A 25,020-nucleotide genomic window follows, 5' to 3' on the forward strand; every position below is an offset into this window, starting at 1 on the left:
ATGTTTCACCTTTCCCCTCAGTTGATTGCTATTGGTCTGTTGGCATCTTGGAGAGTATGTCAGTAACTGCAAAATGTATAGCCTTTGTTGGCTCAAAAGATGCATCTGAACCGTAGAAGAGCTACAGAGATGATGATATCTGAATGTATTTGCATGTGTGAAAAGTGCCTTTCCTTCAATCAATGACAGGAGTCCAACAGTGTGTGTGTGTGTGTGTGTGTGTGTGTGTGAGAGAGAGAGAGAGAGAGAGGGGGGGGGGAGGTGTGCGCCTTGTTTGGGGAGGTGCTTGCCCCGTCCCCGTCCCAAGCACCGCCCCTGACCGGCTGCGAGCTGATACAAAAAGGGAGGGAGGAAGGAATCCCCACTATCCTATGTCTAGGGGTTTATAGGATTGCTCCCTTAACTGATTAAACATGACAGTATTTTTTGCAATGGCAAGAAAAAGAAAAGAATATCGATGAACCAACCCCCCCCCTCTCTAACCAGATGTTTTAGCCCCAAAGTTTCATCAGCCGATGGTCAGGAATGCCGAGAGTTGTCCTCGAAAACGTCTGGAGGCCAACAGGATGGGGGAAAGAGAGGCTAAAGCCACCCACGACAGGTCTCTCCCGCTCACTTGCCGAGCTCCCTTGGGAACCTGCATGGTAATCGACCGATTTAGCATGAGAGTATCGTTCCTTTCACATAAAGGGGTGGGTGGGGTTTTCTAAATGCCGATAACGATGCAAGCCCTTCTGACTGCCTCCCCCCGGCGCAGTGTGTTCAACCCCTTTTGCATTTGAAACCCCCCCCCCCATTGAACTGCTGATCGAAAGTCGTTTAAGTCGCTGATTAAAAATCGGGACATGGCTCCAGGGAGTTATTTAGATTGGTCTATGGGGCCAGTCTGATAAAGGCGCCTGGGATCAGGAGGGAATGTGGGATTTCTGCCGTACTCTGGCTGTAGGATTCCTTATTAGGGAGAGCCCCGAAGGGAGCGGCCGGAGGAAGCGGCGGCACGCTTGCTCTTTGCCTGACTTGTTAGTCATAACCCTGCTGGATTTCCGTCCCAGATTCCCGTAAAACTCCCTAAACCCACCCCCAGGAGGCTCCTCTTGCCTAGCTGAAAAAAAAAAAAAAAGAATCCAGCAGGGTCCGGCTCGCCACTGAACCGTGGGAGGAGGACTCACAGTGTGTGTGGGTGTACCGTGTAATCGGGCTGGTCCCAGACGCTGAGCTCATGAATAATGCAGCTGCCAAACTTTCTGCGCCGCCCAAACTCTGAGAGTTTTGGGTAACTTTGTTTGGGATAGTTCTAGAGGAGCCGCCGCCACTACCATCACGGCGGAAAGTGCCCAGCGCTTCAAGATCTACAGGATGGGTATGTAAAAGGAAGGGCGAAACACCCTCTCTCCCCCACAAGCACCACGTCTTGGCTCATCCTTTAAGGAAGGCTGACAGATTAAAAAAACAAAACTTTGGAGCCCGGCCGCCCTCTGCGCGAGCACCCGGGGGAGGGAGGAACAGTCGGTCAGGCCTGGAAGTGAACGCTGCCGGAGTCCTTGGAAGTTCCAGTGTTCTAAATCAGAACGTTCGCCTATCTTTCAACGTTCTAAATCAGAACGTTTGCCCCGGCTCCGGCTCCTTAACTCGAGCCTCAGGCCCCCATTGGAATTCGGGGCAGTGAGACTGAGCCCTCCCTTCCTCCCGTGACAGCCGCGGCTAGAGATCTTTCTCCTTCGTCCTTTAAAGGAGCTGCAAGCTTAGGGTGAGTTATAGCAAATCTCTGGAAGTTGTTGTAGGGAGAGAAAGGGAGGGAAAAAAAAGTTGCACAACTTTCCTTCGGGGCCTGACTTGGACGTGCTTCATCTGTTCTTGAAGATCCTGCCGAGATAAAGATACAGTTTGGGGAGGGAGGGGACGTCTGCCGTGGATTTGCTGCCTGAGCCGCCGGGGCCTTTGGGGAAGAGGAAAGAAAAAGAAGAAAAAAAGAGAGGGGGGAAACACGTTTCGGAAAAGTTTTGCTTTGGGGAACTGGATCGAAGAGTTTGTTTTGAGTTGCCGCTGTCGGGCTCTGCTCTGGGAGGAGGGCTGCTCTGTATCTTTTTGGACACTTGCTCCTAAATCATTATTTTGAGGGAGGGCGGTTGGAAGCCCGCAAGACAGTTTTCAGAGGGTGAAATCCTGGCCTGCCCGCTTTGATTCGCTCCTGATTCATTTCTCCCCTCCCACCTCCCGGGGCTGCGAGGGCTTCTTGCAAGAAAGTTTTGCGGCGCGAGGTGCGAAAATGAACCCTGCTTCCGTCCCTCCCCCGCCGGGACAGCAAGTGATCCATGTCACCCAGGATCTGGACACCGACCTCGAGGCCCTCTTCAACTCGGTCATGAACCCCAAGCCCAGCTCGTGGAGGAAAAAGATCCTGCCCGAATCCTTCTTCAAGGAGCCCGACTCGGGATCTCATTCCCGGCAGTCCAGCACCGACTCGGGCAGCCACCCGCCCCGGCTCAGCAACGCCGCCGTCGGCGTCCACCACGTCCGCTCACACTCCTCGCCCGCATCTCTGCAGTTGGGCGCCGGGACCGGAGCGACCCCGAGTGCGGCTCAGCAGCATGCCCACCTCCGCCAGCAATCCTACGACGTGACCGACGAGCTGCCGCTACCTCCGGGCTGGGAGATGGCGCTCACGCACACGGGCCAGAGATACTTCCTCAAGTAAGTGGGCGGCGGAGGCGGCGGGGTGAGCGGGGGCCACGCTTGTGGGGCGCGTGTTGAAGCTGGGGGCGCTGGGAAGCAACCCAAAGCGGGCAGAGCGCGGCTCCGCGGTAGGCCCGGCTGACATTGACATTCCTGAGCGCCCGACATTTAAAAAGAGAGTTGCCTTGTTTGCAGGTCGTGCCCTCTAATCTGGAAGAAAGCCCTTCCTTTTGAACGGGCGGCGATGACTCAGTCCTGTTTCACACGAGACAAAATTGTCCTTGGACGAAATTTGCTTTGGTCAAGGAAATGAAAGAATTCCCATGCGTAGTTCCGCACTGTTGAGAGAATGCACGTGTGTGTTTGCTAAGAATACAGAGAACAAAACGGTGCAAGTGTGTGCGTTTGTCACGTGTAGCAAACTCCAGAAGAGATTCAAGATGTTGCCTGCATAAAACATTTTGGCTTGCGTGAAGTGCCTTTCCTTGGTGATTTTTTCCAGGGGTAGGTTATATTTATTACTTATTTACATTTATATCCTGTCTTTCTTTCAAGGAGCACAAGATGGCCTATGTAGTTCTGCCACCACCCAGTTTTTCTGAACAACAACCCTGTGAGGTGGGTTAGGTTGAGAAGAGGAGTAGTCCAAAGTCACCCAATGAGCTTTGTGGCTGAATAGGAATTTGAACATAGATCTCCCTTGGTCCAAGTCTTACATTCTAACCAGTACACCACATTGGCTGTCTCTGACATTGAAACTTTGGATAAGCAAAGAGAAGCCTATCCAGGCCCCTTAAAATCAAGGCAGTGAAGTGAGGGAAAGGGGCGGATCGTGTCGCTATCCGTACTCACATGTACTACAGAGGTAAGTGAGATATTATAAAAAACTTTTTAATATACTGATAAGTTACACTAGTTCCCAGAATCCAGGTATACTTCCACTGTAAAGCTGTATACTATATCATTAAAAAAGCACTGACAAGTACTCAAAAGCCATTTAAAAAACACTTAAAGACCATATGCATTTTGACCCAACAGAGGTCTTCTTCAGTGGTCACAAACTATATATGCACATGAAAAATTCAGGATATGTTTATGGGCAAGAGGCTTTAGCACGGATATGAATGTTGCTTATTCTATGTTTTTCTTGACTTTCAGGCAATGGCAATTTGAAAATAATTCTTAGTTTTTTCATGTGCATATATAGTTCATGTGACCACTGAAGAAGACCTCTGTTGGGTCGAAATGCGTTTGGTCTTTAAGTGTTTTTTAAATGTTTTTTGAGTACTTGTCCGTGCTTTTTTAACGATATAGTATACAGCTTTACAGTGGAAGTATACCTGGATTCTGGGAACTAGTGTAACTTATCAGTATATTAAAAAGTTTTTATAATATCTTACTTACCTCTGTAGTACATGTGAGTAAGGATAGTGACATGATCCGCCCCTTTCCCTTACATCTTTGAAACTTTGAACTTCCCATAGAAAAGAAGTCTCCTAGACCCTGACTCAAATTAACTCTTCCTATCCACCTTTTAGTTTCTCTCACAGAGAGTATTCCTTAAAATGAGAGGCACTCAGGCATGCTTATTCCAGGAGTGAGCCTCCCCCACCCACCAAAGTGTCTTCTAGTGGCCTTCCTCCAGCATGGACAGGTACACAGAGGTGAGCAAAAGCATTGCCACAATCTGCAATGACCACCTAGAGATATGAAGGCCTGAGGGAAAAAAACATGAAAAAATCCAGGGGAGAGAACACTTCCCCTCCACCCGAAAGACTGTTTTTGCTCCCATCCCCCCATTGGAAAAATTGAACAGCTTTGGATTATGAAATACTTTCTTCAGGAATTTAAGACAATGTGTTTATGTATTGTTACCCAGTGTTTACGCTTTCTAAATGGGTTCTAAAAACAATGTAGTAAGGAGTCATTTACAGAAAGACTAGAGGTGCAAAATGTCTGGAAATAATGAAGCCATGGGGAATTTTTTTTAATCCTCTCTGTAAGATACCCAGCATAGTTATTTCTCCCATTCCTTATTCAAATTACTGATCTATTGTATCTTTTACTGATAGACATTTAGGGTTGCTTTAAGTCATGCTCAGTTTCCTAATGTGTGAGTAGAGTTACCATATCATAATATGGAAAAAAAATGTACAGTCCTGATAATTTGGGTTTTGTTCTATCTACGGAGTCCTATGTTACCGGGCTTGTTCTAGTAAGATGCTGTAACAATCAATTCATGTAGTTCTAATTTAAAATCCACATGTGAAAAATCTCTGTAGGTTATCCCACTACTGCCACCAGATGTAATAGAACAGCATGTAGATTATCCTACCTATGTTTCTTTTTAATTAACTGAGGCTTGAGTCTATAGAACTCACTGCCACAATTTTTAATAAATTTCTCAGTTAGACCCTACCACTAGGAAAGGCTTTCTCAGCTGTAAAACCTTTTAACTGCTGCAAGTTAATAAACTCCCTCTACCTAAAAGAAACTTGAGTAGTTCCTATTGCATAGGCATAGGATTTTCACTACCACTACAGACAGTGGCCCTGTTCAGACCACACTCAGAGCTTTGTGGTTAGCTTTAACCATGTTCAGCTGTGGTTAATGCTAACCACATGCGGAATGCCAGCAGACGACACATTTAACCCTTTTGTGGCTAAGGATTCCTTAACCACACGCTACCCACAAACTGGTTAGTTGATCACCTGAGTCCTCCAAATGATCCAGCTTGTATCCCAGCAGCCCTTGCATTAGGAGATCTGGCAGATGTGCCCACCATTTTAGTGCAGGCAGCAATGTAAGTAGCAATTACTTACATGCATCGGCCCATTTAGTGAGTGATTCTGTCGGCCATTTTGAGAGGGTCGTCAATTTCAATGCCAGCTATACCTCTACAGTCGTCAGAGGGGAGGCGGAAGCCTTCCGAAATGCAAGCGCGAGCCGCGTCATCTAGCAGCACCGCTGCAGTAATCGGAACCTGAAGGGTGTAATGGTGCTTCAACGAGGTAGGAGAAATGGCTGCTTTGTATTGGGAGTTATACAGTAATCACACTCCACTATGAAGACCAAATATCGCTCCAAAAAACTAAAGTGAAAGCATAAAATGGTGGCCACAGTGAGCGTATCAGTCAAGTGGCAGGGCACAGCAGCAATGGAGCCTGCCGGCTAGAGCGGCCTTGCCTAGTTAGGCCGCTCTGTACTGGAAGCTCTGTCTTTGGCCCTTAACCACGTACACGTGTCAGACAACACTTTTAACCGTGGTTTGTGCCACTAACCATGTTGCACAACATGGTTAGGGAAGCTGATTAGGGAAAATACGTGTCAGACGACATTGTTAACCATGTAACCACAAAAGGGTTAACGGCATGGTTAATGGTGTTGTCTGAACGGGGCCAGTCTTTCAAAATAAAATTTTAAAAAGGTCCATTCACAAAAGTTATTTCCAAAATTGAAGAAATGGTCACTCTTCAAATAATAAGTTGAGATTGCTTAAAGATTTTTCAAAATATGGTTGCTTTCCTAAGCAGAGTATTTCCCAGCTAAACAATGTACCCCAACTGGGCTGAAAACAACAGAATGAAATTTAATAGGGATAAATGCTAAGTTCTACATCTAGGAAAAAGAAACCAAATGCACAGTTACAAGATGGGGGATGCTTGGCTCAGCGGTACTACAAGTTTGAAGGATCTTGGAATTGTTGTAAATCACAAGCTGAATATGAGCCAACATTGTGATGTGGCTGCAAAAAAAAAGCAAATGCTATTTTGGGATGCATTAATAGAAGTCCCTTCCAACTCTAGTATTCTATGCTTCTATGATCTCAATAGCTTTTCCTCCAGATCAGATTTCCCTAAGCTCCACCCTACAAGCAGGAACAGGTTTAGGAAGTTTCATGAACTTCCTTTCAACAGGAACTGATGTTGTACGCTAGTCTTCCTCTGCCTTCAGTTTTTCCAGCTGCTTTTGGCTCCTAGGATAAATCAAATCTTTCAGGGACTATTTGCTGAAGTTCCCTCTGGTCAGACATAAAATAGGAACCTAAAACATGGCATATAACTTAGCTTGCTCTTAAAATTATGATGTTTGGCAACTAAATTTAAAAGTATAGTTCATTCAGACAGTAATTACTCAGTTTACTTAAATTTTTTTTTTTAATATAATGATAATTTCATGAACAAACCAAGTTATACATAATATAAGTTTAGACTACAGTGACCAACATTCCCAATCATTGCCATTAGTGCCTCAGTCTGAAGCCCAAAATAGGCTGTCCTAAAGCAACAAAGTGATGATAGATCCATAAAGAACACTAAAAAGAGAAAAGGAAAAAAAGTATTGCTTATTTTTTAACTTCTCCCCCAAATTTCCATTTTTTTCTGAACCCCTCCCCCAGAAAAACCCCACTTGTTTTCCATTCCAAAGTTCTGGAAATTTTGCAGCTCTATGACTGTCCGTGAGCCACCTGCCATTTTGATGTTCCACAATACTCTAATGTAGTACAGGTGTGTCTCTGGAATATTTTAGGAACACAACGGGAGACTGTTGCTACTTGGTGAACCTGAACCTGGGGACATGGACAGGTGTCTAGCAGCTGCCAGAGGATGGTGGACTGGCTCCAGCAGCTGCCAGAGGATTCGAAGCCCTTTTGCTGGCCCTGCACGTGTGATGTACTTACAAACTATGCCCTGTAGTTTAGAAGATCTCCCTGCCATGTTTCCAGATGTGTGAGGACTAGGAGTAGATCAGGGATGGGCAACTTGTAGCCCTCCAGATGTTTTGGCCTACCACTCCCATGATCCCTCACCCTTGGCTAGGCAGACTAGAGATTATGGGATTTGTAGGCCATTTGGAGGGCCATGAGCATACTTGGTGTATGCTTCAGGGGCTAAATCCCGGAGGTGATCCCTGGGACAGATTAAACACTGCTTCCACAGCCTGTTGAAATTTAACCCCTTTAGAAAAGACTCTTGTGTGTGTTTGAATTTAGACAAGTCGAAAAGAGTGATTCTGAATACAGGACAAGTTTTTTTAGTTATTCCAGATTAATCGTCTGGAATAAGAGGTAGTAGGTTCTAAAATATATGTTCCCAAAGAAACTAGAGGGAGTATGAAGGTATGGTGGGAAAATGGATGGAGGAGGGGCTGAACAAATCCATGTGTATATGTGTGAAGCAAAAAGAATTTTCAGAAGGGACATTCTGCCTTGCCTTCAAGGCTTACAAAGTCCAAAGAGTTGGTTTATAAATTCAGATAAGTAAATATGGGATGCACATGTTTACACACAGCACATCATTATGCTGTGTTGAGGGGAAAGGGAACTAGAAGGGATTTGGACAAAATGCAAAAGGGACTAAGCATGGATGCTGCTTAAGTTGCTCAAAAGTACTTTCAGTGACTTCAGTCAAATTTACTTCCAGTTAGGATGCCATCCTATCACCAGTCGATGACTGGCTGAAGGGCCATAGGAATGTGCTGTATGTGCTGCTCTGCTGACAGAGACTCATCAGTGGGGCGACCCCATACCACCAGAGATCTTCTGGTACTCCTGCTGAAAGCTCCACTGGTGTAGATGTTCTGCCAGCAGGGTACAACATGTGGTTGTTGCTCCGCCATGGAATCTTCCCCCACCCTGTGGTAAGATAGGACTGCTCCACTCGTGTTTAGGGCCAGGGCTTAAGCCCTTGTCTAAAGCGTGTTGCAATGTCCTTGCAACTAACAGGCTGGTAAATCGATGTACCGTATTTCTTCAATTGTAAGACGCCATCGATTGTAAGACACACACTAATTTCAGTACCACCAACAGAAAAAAAAACCCTAAGACACACCCGCGATTCTAAGATGCACCCTGTTTTTAGAGATGTTTATATGGGAAAAAAAGTGTGTCTTAGAATTGAAGAAATACGGTATTCAAATGGCAGAATAAGGCAATGAGTAAATCTCTGCTGTGATGAAGAGCAAGAATGCAGGAAACATCTGGTCACTTTAAGTAGACCAAAAAATGGGGATGTCCATTCTCACAGGGTTGGGTTTTTTCCCCACTTAGAAAATAATAACATAATGGAGACAGACCTGTGGGGTAAATGGCTTATGGGGAAATTGGAGGGAGGGTGGTCATCTCGGGCAATTTGAAAGGCATTTTGCGTGGCTGTTTGTTTGTTTGTGTATCCTGCCTTTTTGCCAAAGAAGGGTGCTCAGGGTGGCTAACAACAAAATCCCAATTTAAACAAAATATTAATTCGTAGCATAAGAACAATTAAATTAAAAACAGAACCATCAAAGAAATAAGCAATACCAGACAATTAAACTACCCTTTCTTCAGCTGACCAGTCTATATGCCTGCTGCATTACAATGTCTTTGGCTGCTGCATGGTTCTCTAGAAGCTGACTTTGAAAGGCTTGATTTGAGGTGGGGATAGTTTCACAGATTGACAAGGAGGATGGGTGGGTTCAAAGCAAGATCTTGCCTAACCACTCCAAAGAGCACATAAGTTGAGGAGTCCGACTTAAACTGTGGAGGCCTCACTAGAGGTAGGTCAACCACTTCTCTGGATAAGAGCCTTCCTGTAGTCAACCACAACTCTATGTCATCGTCTTCCATTTGCCTCCTCATAGCTCAAAATGGCTCCTGTTCCCTACAGCCTTTCCAACTTTGGGCCGTTTTCTACATATAAGATAGTTCTGTATAAAGAGTAACTTGCAGCTTGAATGTAGCTTGTTGCATGTGGTGAATGTGTACATGGGTGTGTGACATGTGATGTCAGTGGTTTTGGATGTTTCAAGCAGTCACTGCTTTGATTTTCACCAAGGGAGAAAAAGGTTAGATTTCCCCTCCGCCACTTACTGTGATCTCAGTAGTTTTCTCACCCTGCCCCCCAGAGGCTGTTATTTGCATTAGAAAAACATGCACATTCATTGCAAAGATGCATTTCATGTCATGTCTGGTTTGGCTCCAAGCAACAGCCGCACCTGGTCCTTCACAGCTGCATTGGGTGCTTGAAAGACAGAGTCCAGGTACAATTGTGTCTAATTGAACAGAAATAGTTAGCTAAGGTTGCAGTCTTGTGCCCATTTACCTATGAGTAAGTCTTAACTTACCTGTCAGTAAGTGGGACTTACTTCAGGGTAAACATGCATAGGATTGAATAATTTGTTTATTTTTTGAAGGATGTTAGCATCTTTCAACAAACATTTCTAGGGCTGTTTAGAACAAAAAATTAACTGTCTTTCTTCAAAGGCAGAATTCATCAACCTTGTTGCAAAGCTATCTGGGATGGCTACTGTGGTACCTTTAAAGACTTAACACATTAATTACGGCTTATGCTTTTGTGGATGTTTGAAGTGTTATTATGGATTGGCAGGGACATGTGTGTCTGCATAAGAAAAAAGTTGTCAACAGTGAAGTCAAATGGCAATGACAGCCAAAAAGTACAGACTATGAAAATTCAATTGAAGTTTATGCTTGTGCAAAATAAGCACAGCCACCATTAGACTGTTCTTAACAACTTTTTTCTCTATACCTGTGTGGATAGATACTTGCCAACTGAGGATAATGCTTCATGTATCTGATGAAGTGGACACTAGTCTGCAGAAGCTTATACCATAGTAAATTTGCTATGTGGGACAAATATTAGTGGAACCATTGGAAACTAACACCAACTGAAGAGCCTCATGAACAATCCAGAACTGAATTGTTGTATTACAAAGTTAGTGAGAAAGTAAATGAATGTTCGAAAAGGTTGGGGCAAATGCACTGGGTTGGCTCCAGATGTGTAGCGGAATCCTATGCATACTTATTGTATTCAGTAAATCTTAGATATGGTTCGCATCATTGTTCCCTCCTATGGAATTCCCTGCCTCTGGAGGTCAGGCAGGTGCCAACTTTGTATTCCTTTCGATGCCTCCTGAATATGTCATTATTCCAGGAAGCCTTTCCTTAATGACCAGCACCAGTTCACCTTTCATTTTGCTTCTTTTAAATGTATTTTAAATTGTTTTATTCTGTTTGTGCCCTGCCCTCTTTTAAATCTGGTCACTCTAGTATAGCTCCTGCAGCTTTAAATGTTGTGGTGAAGAGGGAATTTCACCAGGTTCACCATATATACAAATGACACCTGCTGAAATTCCCTTTTCTATGCAACTGTTAAAGATACAGGAGCCCTGTCCTCCTTTTCATATGGTCACTCTACTCCTAGGTCTGTGTGTACCAGATTCTAGCCTTCGTCTGGATCCAGGTCATTGGCTTTTAAAAATATATGTATTCTAGACACTTATAAAGCAATGTGTATTTACATTTATGTTGTGGTTAGCTCTCAAATGGTGTATATTTCTACTTGCAAATAAATGAAAGTGGAGCTGGAAATCTGTATTAACAATAAGTCTTACTTAGCTTTGTTTATCAAGGATCAGCTGTGATTTATAGAAATTACAGTTTTGAATGTTGGTTCCTGTGGAGATTTTTTGGCGATGACTGTAAGAAACTTAAGTAGCCCCAAGACCACCCCACACTGTAATGAAACACCATCCTTTAAAAGTGGAGGATGGAAAAGAGAATGAGGACATAACCACGTCTGTTTATCAGATCCACGTCCCCATTGGAATTGGTTGTACTTTGCTAAAGACGTGCATGTGTAATATGTTTAAAACCCTTGAACAGTCCTTTACATTCTAAAACACTATTGTCTGGTGAGAACGTGGAGGAACTCAAGGCTGTCATAAAGTTTGGATTATCTGGCATAATCCTATAATGTGCAACTTGAAGTGCTGGGAGCTTGATATCCCATATAGCCCCCTTTGAACAGCTGGAGGGTGGATACTCCTGGAGAGAGAAGCCTGAAGAACTGAGAAGCTTTATTAAAACTAAATAATTTGCATAGATACTGTGGCAACCCAGAATATTTCCACAAGCAATTAAGGAGAGCAGGGCTGGGGTTCGTGTCCAACCTTCTGGGATTCTTCAGGCCACCACCAAGCACTGATTGGTGGGTTCCAGCTTTTGTGCAGACTTTCCCCCCAATCTAAAAGCTTGAAATGCCTCTCATAAGGCTTAACTACCAGCACTAAGAGCTTTAAGTTAAAATATGTTGGTATTTTTAGCTCCACCCCTTTCACCCCGCCTAACCCAAGCCTTGAAAGCTTCTCTAAAACTTAATTCAGCTCTAGGGCTGAAAATGGTTTGTCGCCTCTGCCCTAGGAGAATAACTCACTGGCACACTGACTGGGTTCAGACTACATGATAATCAATGGTGGTTTAAATAGTTGACAGTTGGTTATTTAACCTGCCTTGGCTCGGTTCAGATGATACAATATCCATCGATGGTTTTAGTACTCAACTGTCAGTTGAGCGGTCACCGGTTGGTATTTGTTTCATCTGTCGGGCAAAAACCACCCCACAGATGACTTTTTCAGCAGAAAACCCAACAGAGACACAACCAGCTGCAGAGTTGACTCGTCACACAACTGATTATTTTTATTATTTATTTATTACATTTATATACCACCGCACAGCCAAAGCTCTCTGGGCAGTTCACAAAAGTTAAAACAGTAAACATTAAAAAGTATACAACATTTAAAAACCATCAAAAACATAAAAACAGTATAAAAATATCAGTATCCATTTACAAAAACAACAGTTCTGGTCTGGTATTTCATAACACATCAACTCAGTATTTTTGTGTTGTCCAAACCGAGCCAGTAGAGTTTTCCACCCGTTGAGTTGATTTTTTTCGCCTGGCTACAGAGTTCCCAGGCAAGAGTGGCCAAAACAGTGCCGGCTGCTCTGCTGCAGCTGGCACAACTCGCAGTGGCTCCTGGGATAGCACCTAGAGGACTGAGGGAGGGTGGAGAAAGGGCCAGGCGGCCTGTCAGTCAAATGCCAGGTTGCATAGCAATCCACTCCATGCGAGCCTCAACCACTCCACGGGGGAGTGGGAACATGTTGTCTGGGGAGTACCCCCCAAAACCCCAACTGTGAGTTGGCTCATCAACTCGCCATTGACAAAAGTGTTATCTGAACACAGCCCATAGATTATTGTGTTGGATGGATGGAGTTTTTTTAACCAACTGTTGGCTGTTTGACCAAAATAACCAACACAAATAACCATCACTGTGCTGAGTTGGCTATTTGAACCACCATTGGTTATCGTGTTGTGTGGAGGCCACCATTGGTTATTTCCTTGTCCACCGTTGGTTATTATATCAGCGACAGGGTCATAAGGCATGAGCAGTCAAACAGTGGCTGCCGCTCTAATCCAGCTGGCTCGATATATTTTCTGCAGCAATGGCTGATGGGATACTAGCAGGAGGATGGAGCAGGGAGAGAGGGCAGGGGATGAATGGGTCAACTCAACGTGGACTAATGGTCAACTCAACACTGATCCTAACCCACACCATCTAGGAGGCATTTAAGATGCAGGCTTGTCTATGTAGGGAAGAATGGCACCAAATGGCATGGAAACTATGAAGAGATAGGCTCTGGTGCTCGATGATCATGTTAAAAATTGTTGTATTATTTAAATCCAAAAATGCTCTGCTCAACATTTCGGACGTACTGTCCTTCGTCAGGAGCTATGGAGATGCAGCCATCTGCCAGGTATGCTTTAATGTAGTTTCCTGCATTGAGCAGGGGGTTGGATTTGATGACCTTCCAACTCTATGATTCTAGGATCCTATAAAATACTGGGCCTGTTAAGACAACATGCTAAGCCATGGTTAGGGTGCTACCCCTTTTGCAGTAAATGGTTAGTGGGCGTGTTTAAACCATGGTTATGTAGCCACCATTGTTAGGAATGATTCACACAACATGCTTAGTTATGGTTCATATCACACGCTAAGCCATAATGTTTAGTTCAAAATGCTTAACCACTGTGGTTTAGCGCGTTGTCTGAACAGGATTTCTGTAACCTGTAGAAATCAAGTTGTGTGCTTGTTTTGTGTTGAACTGTGTTCAGATGTCAAGGTTGCTGCTGCATACTTGGGAACTGTCGCTCTGTCTGAATTCACAGGGCAGCTTAACATGTGACCCTGAGCTGCTTGTGTATTTCAGACAATCAGACAATGCCAATTCCATGGTTATGGAAATGTTGGCAGCTGCAATTTGTGACTTAGCAACTTGCATGCTATGTTGCTCCTGTGAATGCAGACTCTGGTATGGCGCCCAGATTTGCAATAGTGTGTGCCAGTGTAAAGTCTGGAGCCGGCCTTTGGCTGTACTTGGGAGGCTCAGTCTTTGTTTTCCTGAATTGAGAAAGCTGTCAGAATTTGAGAACTCTTGTGGCCAAGTATTTCTATCAGGCCGTACTCCACAGCCACTGGTGGTTCACAAGAGTGGCATGCTTTTAATACTGGTAGAAGCAAGGCCTAGATTTGGAGCTGTGTATGCCTAGCTATATATATATATATATCTTCAGTACCATGGTGAACCAGAGTGCATTAAGAAAAGGTGGCTTCCAAAACCTGGATCTTATGCAAATTAACCAAATATTTCTCATTAATTTATTCTGCTTTTGCTAGTCATGGGAAGTGATGCACAGTTATACAAATCACAGAACCCCCATCACTGGACATCCTGCTTGGTTCGTCCTGTGGCTTCTGAGACTGTACTATCCACTTTAGCTGAGACTAAATAGCTGTACAAGGCTGCTTTCACAGTCTTAGAGGCTAGAAATGTCATTTTAAAAAAGGGGGGCAGGGAGAAAGGAAGCTGTGATTTTCAGGATACCGAAATTCCTGAATACAGAAATACTAGCCAACCTACACACACAAGGTGTATTTAGTACTTGCCTGAAAAAAAAAAGGGCGGGGAGAGGGGGAAATCAACCAACTGATCCAAAGCAGTCTTTATTCACAATATGGGACCAGGCTGTTTACAGACGTGGTGCCCAATACCTATTTCAGCACTTGCTCAGAGAGAGAGAGATTGTAGTACTGAGGAATTTGCCTATGTTATTGTCATATAGTGGGACTGTTCAACCAACACGCTAAGCCATGGTTAGGCTGCTAACCCTTTTGCTGCAAATGGTTAGTGAGTATGTTTAAACTGTGGTTATATAGCCCCCATGGTTAGGAATGGTTCACACAACATGCTAAGCCATAATGTTTAGCCCCAAATGCTTAACCACCGTGGCTTAGCGCATCATCTGAACAGGGTCAGTAGAACACATGATGTCTAAAGTTAAGCACATTAAGGGCACAATCGTATGCATTTTTTGACAGAAAAAGGTCCTTTAACTCGAAGGGAATGCTGGGACTTGTATGTTTTTCTATCTAAGCATGCATAGGGTTGTGCCCTAATAAGACTTTAATATATATTAATATATATATATATATATATATATATATATATATATAGACATACAGTTGGTACAATGTGTAGTGTATTTCTGAACTGTTCATTTATTTCTACTTTAGAATACTTATTACCTTTAAGAACAGGCTAAAAACACGGAGCTTTGTACTATGGTTTTATACTGTTGTTTTATCCTTCGAATGTTTTTAATTTTTGTGAACCGCCCAGAGAGCTCCAGCTATTGGGTGGTATAGAAATGTAATAAATAAATAAATAAATAAGCAAGCTTTGTATAACTTTTATATATAGGGTTGTATCCAATGGTTTATTCCACCAGTGGAAGGCAAACCACTGGTGGAGTTGATTTCCCCTTCCCGCTTGCCCTCTGTAGCGCGCTATACACCACGCTCCCCAGATCTGCTCTGGGGGATTTCTAGATCCTCTGGGCAGAAATGGGGGGGCACAGAGGGATCAGCACGGGGAAGGAGGGTATAGAGAAGTCCCATTGCACATGACTGTTGGATCAATAGGTCTACTTTGAACCGTAAGAATAGTGTATTCCTAACTCCTATGGTTTTCCAGGAATTATTCTATGTTTTGTATTGCTTTTAACCTGGGATCACCACAGAAACCATAGTCTAGATTTAAAGTTTGTACACTGTTGAGTTGTCTTAAAAAAAAAAAGTATTCCTGAGGTCCTTGAACTCTTTGTTGTTGTATGTTAAAGAAAAGTTGACTTTCTGGTAGTTCTAAGTACTTTTCCCGAAAAGCTGATTTTCTGGTAGTTCTAACTGCTTCTGCCATTTTATATTGGTGTTTAAAGGTCATCTTGATATATCTTGCAAGCTAGAAGGAGTACATTGCCTTGGTTGCATTCAAGGCTTGTATAAACATGTAGCTTCAGCAGGAGTGGTCAAGAATAATAGAATAGAGCAGACACTAATTCAGCTTAGCTCAGTTTCCTGAAGGCATGTTGTCCAGTTTGTTTTAACTTGGGGCAGTGGTGATAATGCAGAGAAGGATATAACTTGTGAGCAGCTGTATGATTTTAATGGGCTTCTCTTGTTTCCTTGCTTCAATTGCAAATCTGAAAACATGTCTGGCATGATTTTGTGCATGTTTACTCAAACGTAAGCACCATTATGTTCAATTGGGCTTGCTTCTGAGTAGGCATGCATAGGATTGCACTGTAAATAACGCTGTTGAGGGTTACCTTGAAGTGGCCAAACTTGGACAAATTTGAAAGAAGTTCTTGTCAAATGTGATTATTCTTTGTAAGTCTTCCCCCCCCTTTTTTTTTACTATTGTCTGTGTTAAAGAATAATGTTAATGAAGCTACAGAGCATGCAAGAAGACATAGCTTGGGTTTTATGGTAGAGATGCCCACAATTGCACATTTTCGTCTTATAAAATTCGGTGGGACTTTCAGCCTCTCGGTAACGTGGCTTCTAACTCTTCTGCCCAACATTTTGTCCACGTAGCACCAGAAGTAGTTACTACCTTTTTGTAGACTTTCAATCTGTTACTTATGGGAAATGTCAAAATATTTTAAGTCATGCTGGTGTACATGTTAAATCTATGTATAATTAAGTCCTACTGTGTCCAGTGGGCTTACTTACAAGTAAATGTGCATGGGACTGCAGCGTTCAGTTGAAAGCCTTAAAACTGTACCGTCTGCTGCATAATTGATATTATCCACGCAGCACTCGTTAGGTGGCCTTGTTGCATGTTCTCTCAACCTCAACCCATAATCTACAATATAGGGATAATAATATTGGGATGGTTTGAAAAGCCGTTTTTAAGGATTAATGAAGTGCTTAGGATCTTTGTGCGTATTTCAGTCTAAACTGACAATGATTATTACAGAGGTGTGATCTGATCCTGAGTCATGCTCAGTGAAGTGAGATTCTTTTCCTTTCCCACGGCATCTTACTAAACCCAAGTAGTGGTACTTGGATGTGTTGCAATGATATTGAGCAGAACGTATCCCAATATCCAATTATGCCTGAGAACCTTGAAAATCTGTACTTGCAAAGAACACGTTTGGGCAGATATAATTGGTACCTCATATAGTAAAGCAATTGTTCTTTGTATTTACTTTTCGCTTACACTTGAGTAATAATTGATTCTGGGTGATGATTAACTTAACTTGCCTTGTGTTTAACAACGGGTTGAATGGTGGCGATCATGATTGTAGGTAGCAATTTGATAGCTAATTATATCCACTTATGAAAAATGATGGATTAGCATATATTGCAGTTATAACTTGAGGCTGAATGGGTATCAGTAGTTAATGAAGTTCTGGGGGTGGGGTGGGGGGAAGCATTGAAATATATTATGTTACATGAAACTTGTTCCGGAAGTATTCTTTTTAGTTGCATGTCTCTCTTCAAAATGGTTCACATTTCTGTTTGATGCATAGATTTGACTCGGCCTTTATGAATGAACTTGGGGCTTGCACGTTCCAATGACTCTCCATTCTTTCTTCCTAGCCCTGGAGTCTCCAACATGGTGTCCAAGGACCCCTTTCTTGGCATCCCACAGGCTCGCTGCCAGAGCAGTGTGTGGTGGGAAATTAAAATGGTTGCTCCCAAGCCTACCTGCCTGCTGCAAAAAAAATTGTTTAAAGGATTGCCTAAGGCAGAAGTCAGTGGTGACCCTTGAAGAGGATGCTGCATGTTGATGCTGGGTCTGATCCTGGATACTGTTTCTTGGTCACACTGGAATCCAGTATCAGAGACAGTAAGACTATATACAGCAGTTGCTGGGGAACACAGATGGGAGGGTGCTGTTGCACCATATCATGCTTGTGGCTCCCTCGTCGACAGCTGGTTGGTCACTTGTGGACAGAGTGTTGGACCAGATGGACCGTTGGCATGATCCAGAATGGCTTTTCTTATGTTCTTAATGTGATGATCTTTAAGTGAGTGGGATGGAATTTTGGGAACAGAGTCTTGGATCACCCAATTCAAATGGATTGGTGGAGGGGAGGCACTGAGTTAAAGCCTCTGCAAGTCTTCCCATGTTTTCTAAATAAGGCCGGCCAGCCCATTTTACTTTAATTCCTAGTCATTACTTATGGTTATTTGCTACTCTGTTTGCACAGTATCATAGTACATTCCCACTTCTCTTATTGTGACTCTTCTCCCCCCCACAGTTTTCCGTTACTAACCTAGCAATGTTAGTTGGATGAGGCGAGTGAGTTGGCTATGAGTTAACTAACTAATAGGAAACTAGATGGTGTCTCTTATTGGGTCTGAGCTTGCTCAGTGACCCATTAAGAAACACCACCTAATCTATTAATTAACTGTGTGTGTGTCTCTCCCCATTCCTCTCACTACCAGAGATCCACCAAACTGATGCTGCCCTCTTAATCATGGAAAAACACTTATCCAGTTTCGGTCGGTATTAGATACCGTTTAAGTTCCCTTTTGAAAAAGTAGATGAGAAAGATTTGATGATCGCTCCCAATTTAATGTAAAATAATATAAAATGCTGGTAATTACTCTTCATAATTCAATAGGATGTCTAGATTCTGTCTGGCATCTACAATTTAAAAATGGTAGACCCAGATGCATTAGGTTACTGGCTTTCTCTAAAAATAAACAAGCAAGTACATTTAACACATGCTGAAAACCTCTTGTAGATGTGAACAAAAGTGAATGTTATTAATGCCTGGTTATGTGTGCCTGCTCTTAACTGTCATTGCTGCAAAATAAAGGAGTATTTTTTTTAATTAAATGTAAGCTTTTAACTCATTTGGGGTCATTTAAGATACTTTCTCCGCCCCCAGAACTTGGACTCATAATATTTCACTTTTCCTACTCACTTTAATTTTAGCCCAACCCAAGTATGTTTTTTTGATTTGATTTTATTTGAAAATTTTACTAAAACCAGTGGGATGCTAGGTAGAGGGACAATTAAGTTTTTAATTAAGGTGGCTATCCTATTCCAGCAAAAGTGAATTGAAGTTAAGAAACAATTTCTGGAGTTCTAAGAAAGCCCATTTGGGAGACCTGTTTGACATCTTGTTGACTGATAGGTATCTATTTCGGGTCTTGGCTTGAGAGCGCCTGAAAAAAGCAGAGCAGGCAGTTCTAAGTTAGTGTGTTGTAAACTGATTCCCTTGAGCTGCCGGAGTTAAAATGATAGATCGCATTTACTGACGCTTATTTCCAATGGGCTAGTTAACAATGTCTGTTTTGTATATGAAAAACGAGGTCTGCCAAGTGTGAGGCCTTAAAACATAATTACAATTTTAGAGTGAAATGAAAAGCCACCCCCACCATCCCCGGTAACAATGCTTAATTCCATTAAAATATAAAATTCCTCAGCAGGAGTTCAGAGCAGATAGTTTTACAATGAATTTTATTCACTTGAGAAAACTACAAGTAAGTGGGATGACTAGATAATTAAGGTCAGGTTTTTTAAACAAACATGTAAATGTTTTTGAACTTTCAGGAGCCTTTCTTAGAAGCTTGCATTTAATACTGAAATGGTAACATTAGTTGAAATTAGGACAGACAAGTATGTAATGAATGAAATTAATTCACAGTATGTATGTGTTCATTCAAATTTCTAGCCTGTCTTGCCTGTTGAACTTGGATCGGGTTACAATTATGAATATGAAATCTTTCTGGGTGTCCTCAGAAAGAGATTGACATGAGAACTTTTGTTTAGGTGTGAATGATAAATAAGAAAATCTAGAACACAAGAAGCATACTGTGATTCATAAGACAAAATAGCAGACTTTCTTACAAGACATTCTTCCTGATAGTGGTAGCTTCCAGGCTGTGGATGTAACAGGACCTAGCTTGTAACCTTGTACTTTTGGAGACACCGTTCATATAAGTTTGTCCGACATTGATATATTACATGCTTTGCCTACAAAAGGTCCCAGGTTCAATTGTGCTTGATCTTCTAGTGATCTGGCCTTAGGGTTTATACGAAGAGAGGTGGGAATGGCTCACCTCCTTACCTTCAAATATTTGTGGGGGGAAGGGGAGTGGGATACTTGTTTTGCTCACAAGCAGCGCCCCACTCCACCTAACTTGTCTTTTGGGATCAAGTTCAGAAGACATGTGCTTGAATAATGTAGTAAAGAAGGAAATAATAGACAAATGGTTTTGAGTAAGAACTGCCAGTTTGTTTTTATAGCCTGTAGTATGTTGACTTTATTGCCAGCTTATAAACTCATTAAAAAGATTTCCATCTGAAGGGAATGCAAGTCTTTCTTTAAATATCTCCAAACTGTCTTGCTTTAACTGAAATTGGCATGACATCCTATGGATGATAAGCTGGTTTCATCTCCAGCTGCGTCAGAACATATGAACAACCTCCCCCCTCTGTGGTACTCTCCAGATGTGTTGAACTACAGATTCTATCATTTCCAGCCAACATAGCTGGCTGGGAATAATGGGAGCAGTCCAATAATTCTGGACCACACCAGGTAGAGAAGGCTAACAACAAACTGGTACACATAGAGGAACTGTGTGCCAGCTTGTTCCTAGCCAGGTTTCTCTCCTCCCCCCCCCCCCCCAGTCTCTCTCTCTTGATGGAAGAACCAGCAGTTAGTCTGGAGTTGCTCCCTGTTTGAAATGTGCTTTGGATGCAATTGAAAACCTATTTATTTCACCCTGGCTGCTCTGCCTTACCCACAATTCCTTCACTTTGATTATTGAGGTTATTATAGGACAAGAGCTTCTTTGTAGCAAAGCCGTATGGAGCACTCTGGGGCCTAGCGTGACTAGCAGATACAAATTGTATGGAAGCAATTAAAGTAGAAGGAAATGTCATACAGGCGGAATTTAAATGTACAGACTTGTGGCATTGATTAATTTCTTTCTCTTTTCCCCTCCTTGTTTTTTTTAATAGCTTTTATAGAAAGAGACAATGATTTCTTAAAAAAAAAAATCAAAACTTTGATCAAATGTTATGCCAATGTCTGGGCCCAGTAAAATAATTCTCAGGAGGGATTATATTTACTCCGTGTTGGTGCTTGAAATGCGTAAGGAAAGGTAATAGGAGAGTAAAAAATGGAAAGGACAGATGGGACTTTGAACAAAGAATTGTGAAAGCTCTTCAACGTGACCATGAGCAATTCTTTCTGAAGCCTTGTGTAGTGTTAGAGCCCAGGTCAGATCCTGCTTTCATCTTCTTCAGAAATGTTATTTTAATCATTATCTTTCAGCAATAAGCCCAGACTCTCTCTAAAAATAGTAAGTGGAATGTTATGTATATTGGATGGCATTTCAATTATTGCAGTATGATTATAACCTTGCAGTAAGGTGGTTCCCCCTACTCTTAAGTAAGCCCTTATTTTAATTTATAATGTTGTTTTGCAATTATTTTCGTTCTCCCCCACAATAAATAGGTAAGTAACTGTTCTCTTGATCAACAGAGTGTTGGTACCGTAATTTTGATAGAGCTGTTTTAGAACATGAACGTGTGAAATTGGGAATAGGTACAAAAATTGCCGAGTTCTAATCAACAAAAAACCCCGACCAGCACACAATGGCAAATATATTAAACAACTCCAGGCCTATGAAGCTGAGATTATATTTATTTATTTATTACATTTATATACCGCCCTATAGCCGAAGCTCTCTGGGCGGTTTACAAAGTGTGTGTACTGTAATATGCAAAGTGTGTGTACTGTATGCCCAAGAGCTGGTGACAATGGTGTCAAGGGTAGGCATGGTTGGGAAACGTGCCAAGAAGAGGCCTACACCCCAGAAGAGGCCCACTGACAAGAGCCCCCCCCAGGAGTTGCTCCACTTCATCATTGTTCACTTGCTTTCCCCTGTGGCTGAGACAACAATGGTGGTGAGAAGGAGGAGCAGTAGACACCACTGCCTACTTGCTCTTTGGTTCTTTGCCTGTCAAGCAAGCAAGTGTGGTAGCACTAATGCGGAAGAGGATGTTATATATTCGATTTTATATATGACTTGTAACTGGCTAAAACCCATTCAGGGTTGCCATAATAATAAATGGAGGAGCAACATCAGCTGATGACAATGGCAGTGCAAAAATAGACTCACTGAGGGAGGGGGGCCATGGAGGGTGTATTCCTCAAAGCCCTTCAAAAATCTGGTACCTGCACTGGGTGAGGGGATCCCTAAGGAAAAGTAGTCCCACGTTGTTTAGGGCTTAATATGTTAACAACAGCAGCTTAAACTTAAAACAAGCAGTGATGAGAAAGAGGATGAGGAGTGATAGAAACTGGTGGCAATGCTGGTGAAAAGGTACACTTACTGAGGGAGGGTCCCACTGAATTTCCTGCCAGGAGCCCTCAGAAATCTGGAGCTGGCATTGATGTGTCCCCAGGGTTCCCAGAAGATGATCCCCCATTGAATGTGAGACTCTATTCATTGGATAGGCAACTTTCTCAGCACTGGTTTTGCTTCTTTCCAAGGTGTTAATGCCAGAAAATTCATTACGATTTCCTACAAACTCAGTTTGTGTTAGGCTGCAGCTGAGACTGTGGTGTTGCTTCACAAAGTTGGTGAGGCAGGAGGCCTTGAATGGGTGTCAATCGGGCATTAGTTGACACACTTTTGTAATTTTAGATTCTGGACGTAAATGATCTTGTTAAGTGGGGCTTTCTTTTCACAGTAATGTGTCTTAATTTACTTACTTCAAAATGTGACAAGCTAGCTTGGCTGCATTTGGAGGCCCTCCTGCTCATTCTTCTGAGTGGGTCCCTGGATGTCTGCCCCAGTGTTCTGCCTGATACCATCATTACTATGCAGTGGAGGTTGGCGGCTCCACTGTCAGTGGGGTGGTGAATCTGCTCTTGGTTTCAGTCAGAACTCTGAAGGAGTTATCGTACCTTGGGTAGCTCCTTTAGAGTTTTGACTGACACCCAGAGTGGATTCATCCAAGGTTAAGTGAATGCAGCGTGATCCTGTGTCGGAAGTAAGTTCCACTGTGCTAAGTGGAACTTTCTCTCAAGGAAAGAGGCAAGAGGATAAATAAAATGTCAGAAACAGTTAGTACTGGAAAGAAAAAAGATCTTTTGTACAGAACTCCCACACTGGATTCTAGTCCCGTTTGCTTGAAAATGTTGACCTTTAAATATATTCTCAGACAACGCCTTACAGTTCAAGCCACTGCATTGACTATGCAATGCTGTAAGCTCATTTACAGCTCGTGAGGCCAGCTCTGTCCAACTTTTCAATCAAGAATTTTACCTAGGTAATGGGACAAATCAAGGCTCTGCAGATTGCAGACTGAGTAGAGAGACATTTTACAGATCTTTGGCTTTAGAACAACTTACAAAAGGCCACCACCACAACTACTATTCACAAGGATCAAGCTTGTTAGGCTACAGTCATCACTTACCTAGGAGTAAACCCCACTGAACTCAATGGTGCATACTTGTGAGTAGACATATATAGGATTGCACTGTAAACTTGTGCATGCATGTTGAAATGCTGCTTTAGTTTGTCTGTGTGATAGATTATGATTCCATTCAGGGGGTGGGGAAGCAAGCACTGCAGTGTAGAGCTTTTATTACGAGAACATTTCTCCCATCTGCATCCAAGCTGTCTCTAATTCCAGTGCAAAGCATTGGATTTTCACTTGCTTTTAAATTTTGTTTTCTTTTAAAGGGAGAATGAATTTAAATACTGATCGCTGTGATAAAAGTTTGCAGATTGCCAACCTTGCAGAATGTAATGTTGCCACGCAATACTGTCTTCCCAGGCCTAATAAATTGGTTGCCAAATGGAGTCCAATCTCTTAACAGTTCTGACTGCTTATTGCTTACTTAGTTCAGTGGTGTTTGGCTCACAATGAATCCACAGTTTCCCTAGCAAAATATGGTCTCATTTGGGGTTCCTGGTATTTTGAGGGTAATAATTAACAAGCATCTTTTGCTAGCAAGTTTTCAAAATGGAGAGCACTGTTCCAGTTTAATCCCCCACCCCACCAACGGTCCCTTTTAAAACAGCCATCTGTAAAGCCCAAGAGTCATTGTCAATGTTCTCCAGTTTTTAGCAGCAGCTTATCTGAACCTCTTCAGAATGCTAAGAGTTAAGTCTGAGAATCTTCGTTTAAAAATTATTCTGATCTTTTACACCAAGGCCTTCTTGGAGAATTGTAAACTCAAGCACTGTTGACGTCATCGGAACCAGAGAGTCTGTTGCATCTAAATCAGTGGGAATATAGTGTACAATAAGATAACCGCTGCCTTATGCCCTGAGGAATAGTGCTTATTGTTCTTTGCTTTAAATGTATATCCGCAGTCAGGATATGTGGTACATTTTAAGACATTGCATGTTAAGCGGGTTTCTGACCTTTGACTTGCGAATACTCTCACTTATCAGGAAGAGATTTTACTTTTCAAAACTAGGCAAACTGAGGTTGTATTGGCCCGATTCTAGCACTGGCTCTGCCAAGTAAATAAGCAGATAGCAAGTATCAACTCCAATGTCTCAAAGAAAAATATTGCATTAGCATCGCAGCAGCATGCTGATAAAACTGTAGGCAAATATGCCAGTCCAAATGTGTAGAGCTGGATTATTAAGCAGTGTACTTTCTAAAATTATCTGCTGGGGGCCTTTGTTCGCCCTGTCATTTAATTCCCCTCCTCCCGCCTTGGTTGCTGTTTATTTATTTATTTAAAAAAAGCACTGGAAAAATAACAAAATTGAATAATAAAATATACTGCCTGTTAAATTACTTACATAGGCCTCAAAATTCCATTTATCATACCCACAATCTTATGAAAGTACGGCTAAAAGCTCTGCTGGAGAACTTCCTGGTACAAAATGGGATTAATGTGAATTATAAAAGGATTGTGCTTAAAAAAAACCCCAAACTGGAGAAAGTTTTATAGTGTTTACAATTCCCCCTCTTTATCTTTTTTACACGTACATACACTGAGTTCAGTTCTGTACCTCTTTGCTTGGCCTGTAACTTCTTTTTAGAGAAGCCAGTCTTCAAAATGTAATTGTGCTTATCATGTTAATTTTGGAAGACACATAAGCACTCCCTTTGAGCCGGGGCATTTATGAAGATCTCTGAAAATGTTATGTCAGAATGAGAATAGGTAT

At 42.4% G+C, this 25,020-nt stretch overlaps 1 protein-coding gene across 1 annotated transcript in view; it reads left to right on the top strand.

Moving 5' to 3' along the window:
- Window positions 1-1,302: 1,302 nt before the first annotated feature.
- The window catches only part of WWTR1 (WW domain containing transcription regulator 1), a 105,746-nt gene continuing 82,028 nt past the window's right edge, over window positions 1,303-25,020 (top strand). Inside the window, exon 1 of the mRNA XM_063132077.1 lies at window positions 1,303-2,691. Within this exon, the coding sequence (XP_062988147.1) occupies window positions 2,267-2,691 (425 nt within the window). The 5' untranslated portion in view covers window positions 1,303-2,266. The remainder of the gene's footprint in view (window positions 2,692-25,020) is intronic.

The sequence above is a fragment of the Elgaria multicarinata genome, chromosome 8 (genome assembly GCF_023053635.1).
Source record: "Elgaria multicarinata webbii isolate HBS135686 ecotype San Diego chromosome 8, rElgMul1.1.pri, whole genome shotgun sequence".
Classification (NCBI taxonomy): Eukaryota; Metazoa; Chordata; class Lepidosauria; order Squamata; family Anguidae; genus Elgaria; species Elgaria multicarinata.